At 35.9% G+C, this 13,299-nt stretch overlaps 4 protein-coding genes across 4 annotated transcripts in view; 2 read left to right on the top strand and 2 right to left on the bottom strand.

Annotated features, from left to right (window-relative positions):
- LOC132549762 (valine--tRNA ligase-like) overlaps nucleotides 1–5,495 on the bottom strand; it is a 37,340-nt gene extending 31,845 nt beyond the window's left edge. The window contains exon 1 of the mRNA XM_060213721.1: nucleotides 5,180–5,495. Within this exon, the coding sequence (XP_060069704.1) occupies nucleotides 5,180–5,368 (189 nt within the window). The 5' untranslated portion in view covers nucleotides 5,369–5,495. The remainder of the gene's footprint in view (nucleotides 1–5,179) is intronic.
- On the top strand, nucleotides 103–3,498 carry LOC132549787 (uncharacterized). Its single transcript, XM_060213752.1, has one exon. It carries the CDS (start codon nucleotides 103–105, stop codon nucleotides 3,496–3,498), a length of 3,396 nt encoding a protein of 1,131 aa, XP_060069735.1.
- Nucleotides 5,496–6,203: 708 nt separating the features above from the next.
- Nucleotides 6,204–8,157, top strand: LOC132549791 (probable palmitoyltransferase ZDHHC24). The gene is made up of 2 exons (XM_060213757.1): nucleotides 6,204–6,508; nucleotides 7,570–8,157. Exons 1-2 carry the CDS (start codon nucleotides 6,235–6,237, stop codon nucleotides 8,151–8,153), a joined length of 858 nt encoding a protein of 285 aa, XP_060069740.1. The 5' UTR covers nucleotides 6,204–6,234; the 3' UTR covers nucleotides 8,154–8,157.
- Nucleotides 8,158–8,854: 697 nt separating this feature from the next.
- LOC132549822 (uncharacterized protein SPEM3-like) lies at nucleotides 8,855–9,490 on the bottom strand. Its single transcript, XM_060213795.1, has one exon. It carries the CDS (start codon nucleotides 9,488–9,490, stop codon nucleotides 8,855–8,857), a length of 636 nt encoding a protein of 211 aa, XP_060069778.1.
- Between the last annotated feature and the right edge of the window lie 3,809 nt (nucleotides 9,491–13,299).

Genomic DNA, 13,299 nt, shown 5'->3' with positions numbered 1-13,299 from the left:
ACATAGCCATTACCTAGATAAACCATTGTACTGATTTCACATCCCCGATCAGGTGTGAATACTTTATCTGCAGTAAAATTTCGATTATTTTTTCCCCAGGAGATGGATGATCAAAAACCAGAAGGGATTCCTCATGTCCCTAAGTCTTGGGCTATATACAGCAAATGGGCCATGAATGCTTGGAATATATGGACGAGAAAGGCAAACCAGCAGAGACGACTTGGAGAACCACCAATTCCAACAGCTGACAATCTGGAGCTTGTAATGCCAAAACAACTAGACAATTATTTAAAAGACTTTGTTAACAACATGAGACGTGGAGATGGTGCGGAATTTAAGAAAGAATCAGCCCAAAATATTTACCGAGGTCTGGCTGCTCATTTAATCAGCAACCTTAAATGTCCACATCTGAATTTTTTGAACCATCATGATGAAAATTTTCTTCAGTTTCGAAAAGCAGCTTACAAAACAACATACAGAAAACATGTCAACGTGAGCTCTGCAGATCAATCTGATCAGAGGAATCATTTGTGGGATAGATATTTTCTGGACTTGGACTCGCCAGAAGGACTCCTACGTGCTGTTTTTGCATTGAATACCTTTGTGTTTGGTGTAGAGACAGTAGAGGCACACAGTTTGTTGATGACTAATCAGTACCTTCTTGAGTCAGACAAAGGTGGAGATTTCATTGAGTTCTTTGGAAATTTAAAGGGAGCTGGGCCATCATATAAAGATAAAGATAGCATTCTTTCTGTAGAGGAGATAAAGCTTTATAATACTGGAAAAAATTATTCTGTATACAACATCTTCAAAAAATACTTAAACAGCATACAGCCCAATGGAAAGTTCTACAGCCTTCCTCATACTATCACATGTAGAGGCGGAACAGTCACAAAAGAGAAAACTAAGAGATTTTCAAGTACTGCCATGAATAACAAACAGATCCAAGAATTGCAGGAGGATTTGATATCTTCACGTTTTTACAAAAAACTGCCGCTTTTTACAGACTTTGACACTGAAAAGCGGCGATTCAATATTTATCCATCACATCTTTCCAAACTGACACCAACTTCATTGACTTATGTGGATCCAGAAGTCATCGCACTAGCAACACAAAGAAAGGTGAACTGTGCAGAATACTTATTAAGTGAGGAAAATGAAGATGATGAGACAATGACTCATATCACACAAAAAGTTTCCACTTCACAAACTTCTGCATCAAATCAGGTACAAGAGGAACTGTGGACAAATTCTAGAGCAGCTTTACGAAGTCTAAGAAAAGAACCAAATTTGCAAGAAAATGCACCAAACCAGATATCAATTACACCACCTTTGATGACAGGTACACCAACCAGGCTATCAGACACACCAAAGACAGGTACACCAAACTTGATGACAGATACCCTAAATTTAATGACAAGTACACAAAACATGATGACAAATGCTATAAATGCAGGAAGAGGAACACCAAAACATCAATTGATTTCTGCTAGGGGCCTTCTGAATACACAATCATTTGTAAACAAATTACTACTTGATGAACAAACTTTACTTCTCAGCACCAATGTCAACAAAATTAATGAAACACCACAGACCGAAAGTAGCAGGCCTTTTCCTGATTATTACACAGAACAAAGATTTAGTGATGAAACCTTGACAGGTAATCATCCCCAGAACAGCTTTATTCAACATGGAAAAGCCATTTCCAGTCAAGGATACAGAACTAACCTCAATGCCTTGTCAAATCAACCTAGAATGGAACACTTATACCGGTATAGAAATGGTTTCACATCGGCGTGTACAGACACTGCTCACCTGAGGACACAAACGAAACCTGGTCAAGCAACAACTACACATGAAAATAGTACAACTGAAACAGAATCAGATCTACAAAGTCCAAAACAAACATTCAGTAGAGCTCCATTTCCCGAGAATTTCCCAAAAACATCGACTAATTTTACCACAACAGATGACCAACCTCCATCATTCCCATTAGACAACGTGTTTAGATTACATCCATTCCATCAGCTCTATCCACATACTGACTGCCAATCATCAGCAGAACTTTTTCACCAAATGTTAAAACAATACAGAATTATGACACCACATCCTGTGGACCAGACCTCTTATTTGGGAGCAAAATTATCCCAGACATCCAGTAGCTGCCCTCCTTTCATCGATGGGAACTTGTCTGTTCCACACCAGGAATTTTCACAATTGTCTGGAATGACTTCAGTTGAAGTCAACAACCAAAATATCAGAAGACAAAAAACATTTGGAAAGGAGAAGCCAGCATCGCCATCACCATTTCCCCTTCAGCGAATGGAAATTTCCTTTAAAGAAAGTTTGAAAGACTACCATGACCAACTGTATCAAGGACGTTTTGAACATAATTTACCTGAGAAAAATAGCACAAACAGCTGTGTCCAGAAAAGACTGGCATCTGCATGTGGTTTTGAGACACAGAAGAACTTCAAAAGAAGTAATCAGAGACACCAGGAGTTAACTGAATACACAGAAGGAGGGATCAATGGACTGAATGACAAAGAAAAGAAAACGCCAATTTCTACTCTACCAAATCAAACAAAACCTTTACAAGATTTCATTACATCCCCTCTTAATACGACTGCAGATCAAAACAGATCTCCATCAAATCGTATCGAAATGCATCAAGATTACCTTGGAAAACCATCAGATCTCTTCAATATAAACTCTGATAATTGCAATAGCACCCTTAATCAAAATAGGCAAACAGCAGAAGACACCACTGATGAAGTTAAGATGAACCATGTAGGTACATATCCTGGTGAGAGGCATGGCCATAATGAAATAGAGGCAAATCTACAGGAGGACACCATTACTGAAGATGTAAGCAATGAACGGAAAATAACAAGAGAGACACACGACTCCAAAAGTTTTATTGATGAACAGGTTAAAAACAAGTCATTAGAACAAGCTAATCCTACTACCAGAAACAGAAATTCTGATGGTGAAAGTCTGGACCAAGAAATCAAAGAGCTATTGGACTTTGACCCTACCTTACGAAAATCCTTTCACCAGAAGTGTTCAGACTGGTGGTTACGACACAAGAGTAGGTTTGAGAAGAACAATATATTGACATCCAAATCCAATTCAAAAAGCTGCAACATGTCTACATATTCAAACAATGAGGATGAAAACACATTTCGTGAAAGGGAACCAGAAACTTTAAGCCCAAATGATGGAATACTACAAGGGAATGTTACAACAGCTGCAAATGAAAATGAAAATACATCTATACTGATGTCAGAGAAAGACAATAGCTTCAACATCAAGAATGGCAATCCAATATTACTTAATCCAGATAGCATTCCTCTCAAGATAAACACTTGTAGTAATGATGTATGTGATCTCCCAGGACTGAACAGTACAGGAAGCTATCAGGACTCCCAGGATATCTCTGAGGTTTCTTGTGTAGCTGATGATGTGAAATGCATGTCATCATTGTATGTGGATTAGAATTACAGACATTTTCCTTCTTTTAAATGTTGGTTCAGGCATCCGGCTATTCAATTGTTAAAGAAATGTTCTGATAATCACAGCTATTTCCAGGTGATCATTCAAAATATAATCAGTTTTGGAAAAAACACTAGACAATTTAAAATGATAAATAACAGTCCTTCATGTTAAAAAGGATTATCTGTATTCTATGAAGTTCAAATGTAATTAAGAAAAAGACACAGATGATAATTCTTCATATTATCAAACCATTTAACTAATGATACTGTTACAGTTACATTAAATGTTGTCAAGACTGCCGATTTCTTTTTTTTCGACATATTTAATAGCAGTATAAAACACATCTAACTACGTTTACTTGCTTTATTATGTTGTCAAAAGCCCTGGGAATGTTCAGGCAGGGTGTCTTCATAGCTTAATTATTCAATGAAAAACATGTGGGAGATCCACTGCATGCTATCCAAAGCTATCAGGGTACCTTGCCCAACACTGACCACTGAGAACGAAATACACATATCTATCAGCTTCACAATGATAGGACAGTTTTTGAAACATGTCCATTGCTGTGTTTGTCACAAAATGGAAACTCATCAGCAATTTATTAATTTCTGTTCAAATTGTATTAACAACAATTAAGCAGAGATAAAATTATAAAAAATTAATTCTCCAAACAATGATATCCGCGATGAAACGAAAATCAGGTACAAACTCCTTGTTAGCTAGGGAGAGACTACATTTTTATTTCGTTCAACTTTCAAATCGGCATACAAGGATAGATGAATTGAATTTCTTGATTGAAATTTGGGCAATTTCCAGAAATAAGGCTCATGGGCCTTAACAGCCACCTGACTATAAAGACCTATATAGGACATAACAACAGTAATAGTAAGAACAGTTATTAAATGATTTGAAGATTGGAATATTTCAGTAATAAAGGCAAGAAATACCTCCCATTTCAGTTTCTTAACATTCCCACAAAATTTCAGCTACATTTTGTGTTTTAATCTAAATAAAATGATCACCTTAGAACCCCTAAACACAAGCTCATACAGGGTGTTGTCCTGGTTGAACTTTGTGGAAGATTTCATCTAAATTCCTAAAGAAATGGACGAAGTGATGATGTTGATTTGTGAAGAAACACAATAGAAAGGGAACCTTACATGGACATTTTTTGCCAGCCTTCCATTAAAATAAATGAGGCGGGGTTATAACATTCTTAATGTTCAGATCAGCATGCTTATGATTAAAATATAACAGGAAATGTATCACATTTAAATTAATCAATAGAAAGTTATAATAAAGCACTAATTACTTCAATTAGAGAACATCTCATTGCATAACGGTAAAATGAACAGCTTATAAAATTTCTTGATATAAAAAATAAATGATTTGTTTTCATTCAACCTTGAAGATCTGTATATGTAAATGGTATTGTGAATACAGTCACAGGTTTAACCAAAAACAGTTAATTTAACTTTTTCACAACAGATCCACCATCTTGACACTGCACTGAATCAGGCTTTGTCGGTTTCATATTAAGGCTTCATTAAATGTCAAGTTAGGCACAATAAACAGATATTCTATGAGGAGATTGAGGATACTAAATTAGCGGAGAAACTTGTAGACCATCTGATAATGATATCCCTGTAAATAATCAATTGTTGTGTAATTTTGTATATACCTCATCCTCTTTCGTTTTATCCTTCTCCTTTTCTTGCTGCTGTTTGAGTTTTTCCTGTTTTGCTTTATACTTTTCCAGTTTCTGCTGGTTGGCCCTCTCCTTTTTCAATTCCTTTTCAGTCTTCACTTTCGGCACACCGTCTGTGGTGTTGTCTCCACCGGCCTGGGGTGGTACCGCAGGTTCCGACATCTTTTAGAATCAACTTTGCCAACGGTAGTGGAATATAGTCTAGTTTCGTTTTCTTGATCTGAATGCTGCTATTTATATACGCCACCTCACGAACAGATTGTAATTGCAGTCACCACGATGCCGGTTGCAACAGATTACCCCGGAAGCACATATACCTGATCCGGAAGTGCATGGGCGTGATAGTCCACAATGTATTTTATATTTAAATGACTGAAAATAAATAAAAACTCCACCCATCCACAATGGTACCTTTGTCTTTGATACAATGGTAAGTAGAAAACGTATTTATACGATGTAAACAACACATTAAATCACACTTCGGTCGGTAAGTTTATCGACTATTTGCGTCTGATGATTAGAGCCCGATTCTTAAAAGCATAGTTAGTTTTTTTACTCTAAACTAAAACAGAAACATGCGTTAATGCAGTAGTCTACAATGTCGCAAATAACACATAATGTTATCAACAGATTTATGATGTTTCACTGTGCCCAGACTTGTCGATCATACCATCAGTTTTTCATTTAACGCCAATACAATATGAAGCGTTACTGTATTTAGCGAGGCTGTCATGGCACACTGTTGCAGTATCTCGGACCTTGTACTTCAAAACAAGAACATTTACGTAGAACCGTAAAGGACTGAAATTTTAAAAGTTCAATTAGCTCAAAAATGTAATATATTAATAAAATAGCTAGACTTTACTAACATTTATGAAACCAGACGACTTACAAAACATCTGTATCTTTACAATGTTTTAGTCAACGATAGAAACACAAGCTTGTGGCAATGTGCACTTCTACCAAGATTGCGATGAAATCTCACAACAATACACCCCTCTTATATTCCAAGAACGTCAGTCAAGAAGATGGGTTCGATTTGGAAGAGAATCAAACCAAATAATTTGTTTGATACCTTATCTATTATATACGCACAGATCATGATTCATTCTGGCCTTATGTATGGAAAATTTATGGTTCTCCCATGGCTGATCGAGACATACAATGTTGGGTTTGCAAAAATCTGCATGTATCATCTGTATGCATGCTTTATCTACTTCAACGTTATCGGTCGAATGTGGAAAATCTGCTCAACTAATACGTCAACTGTTGGAAAGATTCTACCGACACTGTTAAAGCCGGGTACAAACTGCATTTTAATGAAATTATTGATCTGAACTACTGAAACCAAGATACGTCTCAAGTCCAATAGTATCAGCGATTGCTGATAAAACTCTAGATACCCAGAATGTTTTGGTACTGATAATTGCTTTTAATATGATACACTTGCATCATGTAAGGACTATACACAATATTCGTAGCACTTGGCAGAAGGGAGATAACCTGAACTATGTAACAATTACGCACATTTATTGCAATATGTATTTGTACTGGCAAACTGAACACGGAAGTTTCTTAATAATTTTGTAGGATTTTTTTTTCAATTTAGTCCAGAGCACTCTTTGATGAGATTGATTACAAAGAAGTAGTGAGGTTTAATTTTCAAAATGAAGCAAATCCAAAAAGAAGTCTATGATTCCAATATCTGTATGCCAAAAATCACTTTCCAGTAACGGTCAACCCTGTTCTTCCAAAAGGGATTTGAATGAAAATAATATCTCTACAGGGAGCATTTACTTTTATGAGGCCTCAGTCAAACATATACACAGGTCACAAATACTTTTTGTCATGTATATTTGGCCTTGAGCTGAGAAATCATTTAAACCTGCGAATCTGTAGATGCCCAGTAGTAGGGTTACATTCCCCAAAAGGTGTCATTTTGATCCCAACATCTATGATGTTAACATATTGTTAATTAAGATTGGATTTGTTATTTGGAGACATACAGTTGAGTGTATACATCTATATTTGCATTTTGATTAGAATTATCACACTTACAAAGCAGGACAGGAAAAATTTATAATTACATGAAATTCTAAATTACATGTGTATTGAAGTATTTCTAACACCAGGAAATGATATATATATATACACTTATATAAATTGTTTACTGTTAAAGCTGCAAAGTTACAAATTCTTTAATGTGAATAAAACTCTTGTATATATGTACAATTATCAAAGTTATTAACAATGTATTTCTTGGCCTAATGTTGAGACAAAAGTTTTTTCTGAAACATGTTTATTTTTAAACTAGTACATTATGTATATATGTTTACAAATATTTTCTTTTGTTATTTCAACAGGTTGGTACTATTGTACAATATGTGAGGCAAATTCTCCTCCTCGTGCATTCCACTGCAGAACATGTAACAAATGTATTCTCAAGCGTGACCACCACTGTATGTTCACTGGCAAGTGTATCGGCTACTTTAACTACGGCCACTACTTGCTACTCATCTTCTACGTCTGGCTCGGTACAATGTTTGCTATCGTCATGGGCTTTGAGTTCACCTGGAGTTATGTCCTTGGAGGATTTTCATTCTGGAATGTTATCTACTTCATCTTCCCTCTGATATGTTTCATGACTGGACAGTTGAGTTTGTACACTACAACAGCATCATTCATCTGCTTGCTGGCATCTGTGTTTTTCATTTTACTAACAATTCTGATGATTTACCATGCTAAACACGTGTATTACGGACAGGTCACCCATGAAAGAACTCATAATATATATGCATATGATCTTGGCGGAAAGCTCAATTTTCTCTCTGTGTTTGGATCAAAATGGCATATATTTTGGATATTTCCCACTATTGAATCTCCTTTACCAGGAGATGGAATAGAATTTATTAGAAAAGAAAATTATGAAAGACCAAAGAATATGTGATTTTGTTTTTGTTTGAATGTGTTTGTACTACTTACTACATTACCAATGTCATGTCCTCTTTTCCCAGCTTGATTTTACCAGTCATTGCCATCTCCCTGATCCAAACTCCAACGTACAGGTCAATACCATTTCCAAACTGCCAACCCCACTGTAGTTAATGAAATCTTTGTAAGTCTCACTGTATTGGTCAGTACCATCTCCGCTACCCAAACCCTTCTGTACCAATCAATGCTATCTCTCCTGCTATAACCTCACTGTTTTGGGCAATGCCACCTTTCCTGCTTCAATTCTTCAGTACTGGTCAGTGCTATCTCCTTCTGTAATCCTACCATTCCAAGCAATGCCATCTCGTTCTGTAATCCCACCATTCCTGGCAATGCCATCTCCTGTAATTCCACCGTTCCTGGCAATGCCATCTCCTTCGGTAATCCCATCATTCCTGGCAATGTCATCTCCTTCTGTAATCCCACCGTTCCTGGCAATGCCATCTCCTTCTGTAATCCACTGTTCCTAGCAATGCCATCTCCTTCTGTAATCCCACCGTTCCTGGAAATGTTATCTCCTTCTGTAATCCCACCGTTCCTGGCAATGTCATCTCCTTCTGTAATCCTACCGTTCCTGGCAATGCTGTCTCCTTTAATCCTACCGTTCATGGCAATGCTGTCTTCTTTAATCCTACCGTTCCTGGCACTGCTGTTTCCTTAAATCCTAACAATCATGGCAATGCCATCTCCTCCTGTAATCCTATCATTCCTGGCAATGTCATCTCCTTCTGTAATCCCTTCGTTCCTGGCAATGTCATCTCCTTCTGTAATCCTACCATTACGAGCAATGCCGTCTCGTTCTGTAATCCCACCATTCCTGGCAATGCCGTCTCCTTCTGTAATCCCACCGTTCCTGGCAATGCCATCTCGTTCTGTAATCCCACCGTTCCTGGCAATGCCATCTCGTTCTGTAATCCCATCGTTCCTGGCAATGCCATCTCCTTCTGTAATCCCACTGTTCCTGGCAATGCCATCTCCTTCTGTAATCCCACCGTTCCTGGCAATGCCATCTCCTTCTGTAATCCCACCGTTCCTGGCAATGCCATCTCCTTCTGTAATCCCACCGTTCCTGGCAATGCCATCTCCTTCTGTAATCCCACCGTTCCTGGCAATGCCATCTCCTTCTGTAATCCCACCGTTCCTGGCAATGCCATCTCCTTCTGTAATCCCAACGTTCCTGGCAATGCCATCTCGTTCTGTAATCCCACCGTTCCTGGCAATGCCGTTTCCCCTTCCTCTGAATTGGCCAGTGCCACCTCCCCTGCTCAACTTCTCTGTGCCAGTCAAAGGCATCTCCTCTACCCTAATCACATCATACTGGTTCCCTGTTATCTTTATTATTTGATTTTTTTCCAGAAGCATAAATACACAGTAATCAGCAGATGTTTCATATAGTACATGAGTGGAAACAAAAAAAACTTGGATATATTGAAGACTACATTTAGGTTATATAGTTAGAATTATTTCTTCATTTCGTATAGGTCAGCAGTGCTAGAAACAAATCAGACAACTTGACCCATATGCATAAAAACTCCCATTCCTGCCATTCTTGTCTTTAGATCGTGTGATACTTTTTTTTTCTAACTGCATAGATGTCTGTATTTACCATGGGCTAACATTTTAACTAAGTTCTCTACTTAGTACAATTCAAGCAAAGTGAATCTATATCTGATAGGTATGAAATATTAGAAAACAATCTTGAGAACAGAATTTGAGTTTTCCAAAAAATATTAATGAATATTTGTCCGTCGCTTTGTCTTGTTAATATATTCCTTGGGGAAATTTGTATGTGTTCGTAGTTTGAGGTCCAGGAAAGTAGTTTCTTAGACCTCTACTTATTTATCACATTGAAACAACATAACTGACGCAGCTTTCTGGCAATACTACATGTACTGATAATTTATATCTAAATTGATTCATAATCATGACCTCTTCCCCTCCCTCCCCCCTACAAAAAAACCATAGGCTATACGCATTGTATCTGTGTTACTGGCCAAGTCATTGAGGAAGTGTCAGGTATTTGAACCAAGGAGCATGTTCCCCCTCCAAGGAAAACTAAATTCCAAGGTTTCCAGGGTTTCCAGAGGTGAAGATGATGGTTGTTAAGAATTCATGTGAAGTATTTTGTTAACATTTCCAGTGTGATATACATGTGCTGTTTCGCTGATTTTCGTACCTTTGGTGTATAATCATCAATTAGTTCTCTGGACAAAATATTGTGGCTTTGATTTTAATACACCTCTTTTTTACCTTTAATGAATCAATTGAATCAATATGTTTAAACTTTTAGTTTATGAACTAATGTGAATGTGTTTGTTTTTTCTACAAATCAGGTGATGAGATGTCATTTGTAATTTTGCAATACATGCATTTGATATTGTTTGTACAAACAATTTTTAAAAATCATGTTATTTTGATCTCAAATCTATCAGTATCATGATATATATATGTAAATATCTATAATGTGCATATAACTCTTCTTATGTATGTAGAGGAATGTAATAAAATATCTTCACCTCATGTAGAGGAATATGATAAATTGTGGCAATTCTAAGGACTAACACTTTTCTAAACATGTGCTTTGACATTTCCATAACATTTTCAAATTACAAATTTGAAAGTTATAATAAAAATAACAGCAGTATAAATGATAACTTAGTGACGAGACATTGCCTGTACAACATCATTCCATTTGATAAATCAATTTCAGATGATGTAGTCTAATCATTCAAGCAAAAAGTGGAGAAGTCCCTTATTACATGTGCTATATTTGGGTATCAACCCACAACATAGTTGTTTAGATGTCATGAAATATTGGAAGTCCCTTGTTACTATATTTGGGTAAAAAGACTTGCTTTGTTATATTAACCCAGATCACGGTTTTTGGGTTGATGTAATGTTTGAGCAAGGTGAGACTGTTCAATGTCAGCTAATCAAGAAAAGTGGGAAAAAGCTATGTAAGAATAAACAATTATTAACCTGTCTGCAGATGAATACAAGGACTTATCAACCCAAGAATCCTGAGGCTGGAAAATAGATGAATAATTGTTTTTATTATATGATGACAATCAACACTTCCGATTGGTCAAATATTGTAGCAGAGGTTACTGCATTGTTACATTCACCTGTGAGATTCCCCAGAGAGTTTTGAACAGTTATTCACCTCACATACACAGATTCTGCCTGTTTTGGTGTAACATATTAGACCTGTTTTGGTCAATACGTGTGTAAGAAAGATTTTAAAATATATGTTATTTCATGACTTTTCATATCCATTAGATTAGGAGATTATATGCCTCGTTGAAGAAGTTATCAAATCCTAACGGAGGGATAGTACTCTGATTTGAATTAAATAAATTGAATTATTTGTATGTACAGTTAAACTACTGCAGATAGACACATGTATATTGCTATATATTTGAATAATAATATGCAAAAGTAAGTTATCAGTGATTTTTTGTGTTGATGTACTGCTTTTCTCTATTTCATTGTCTGAAATGACAGGAAAATGTCACTGACCTGTCCAAATAAAGGTTGTGTAAGAACTGTTGATCAGGTAAAAGAAAGTCACCTTTGTATTTTGATATTAAGTTTATCATATATTTGTTTATATTCTCGAAATGCGGTAAACATTTACGTTGTAATTTGAACAGAAAACTGAAAGTTTTCAGACCTTGTCACTGCCTCTGGTATAGGTATATGTGAATTGTATTTTACTTTTATTTCCAATTATTTAAAACTTGGGATAATGTTACAGTAATGTTTTGTATTAAAACTTTTTCTGTTTTTTTCCAAAATTGATATGGGATAGGTAACTGTTGTGTGATCCAGCTTTGAAACAACTTGATTGATCATTACATCATGGCTTCATCAATTAATTGTATAATTAGAGAAGTTTTATATGTGCTGTTGTAACTGCCTGCTGATGTATCCACTTTATACATGTACTTTGCAGAGAATAAAGTTTTTACATACACTGCCAGTTATACTTTGTAGAGGAGATTTCTGTAGAGTGTGTTTCAAATTGTTAAACATTAGAGTCATTGGCCTTATTCTAAGATGTCTTTTGTAATGACCTTTTCTGCCCTTCTCTTTCTCCCTACATCACTTCAGTTTGGAAGTAATACATTCACCAAAAAGATCCTACATTGTTACATCATTTATGAATATTTCTTATATGTTAAATATCTGTACAACCTGTCAAGCCGAAAAATCTAAATTGGAGCCACTTCACTGTGAGCTTAATCAAAATAGTTCTCCTCTTCATTGTTTTTTTAGAATTCATTTGACCATGTACTGTTACTTGTCAATAAGACTTAAACAGTGCAAATCCTCAAACACTTTTAGTTCAGCTTGAAAAAAGCACACAATGGCCAATTATTTCACAGGCCAATTTTTGTTCAGTAGTTACAAATGTATTTTCTGTGCATTTGGTTGTGTACTGTATTTATGCTCAATACTGACATGTATTCATCACTAGCTGTGTAAAATGTTATTAATTTTATTACAGTTGTAAGTATTCTGAATGATATAGATATTGTTTATGAAAGAATCTATCAAACTAAAAGGCTGATCATAGGTCAGTGTGATTGGGTCATATGCAAAAAATGCATTTCATATTGGGTGATAGGAATGAATGGAAAGTCAAATGATGATGCCAGTCGTCAACATCATATTGACTAATGGTCAAGGCAAGAACAAATTGTTTTTCTTAACATTTTCTGATATAATGAAAGAGAGCTGATCAAATTAAATAGAGTATGAATTTAAATCTTATTTTGAAGTGCTATCTCTCCGCCGTCCACTTACTTACCGGTAATCATAATCACCATTCAACATTTGCTTTTCTAAGTACATTGTCTTTGTATGTCTATGTATGCAAGATGTAGATAAACTTCAAATTGTACATTTTTTTTTTTTTTTTTCATTTCATGACTTGTGTCTAGATGTTGTCTGGAGGTAAAATGAGAGCCTTATACTTAATGAAATAGGAATCATTTTTTTTACTTTTACCTGTTTCTTGTGATCACTGGTATCAAAGTCATTAAATTAAATCATCTATAGAGTCCTGGTGTCGAGTTTTAATCTGAACATGTTGGAAT

Source organism: Ylistrum balloti, unplaced genomic scaffold, assembly GCF_031769215.1.
Source record: "Ylistrum balloti isolate Yb309-2 unplaced genomic scaffold, AGI_CSIRO_Ybal_v1 Utg370078, whole genome shotgun sequence".
Lineage (NCBI taxonomy): Eukaryota > Metazoa > Mollusca > Bivalvia > Pectinida > Pectinidae > Ylistrum > Ylistrum balloti.
Note: the sequence above shows the minus strand (reverse complement) of the source record. Positions and strands in the feature narration are given on the sequence as shown.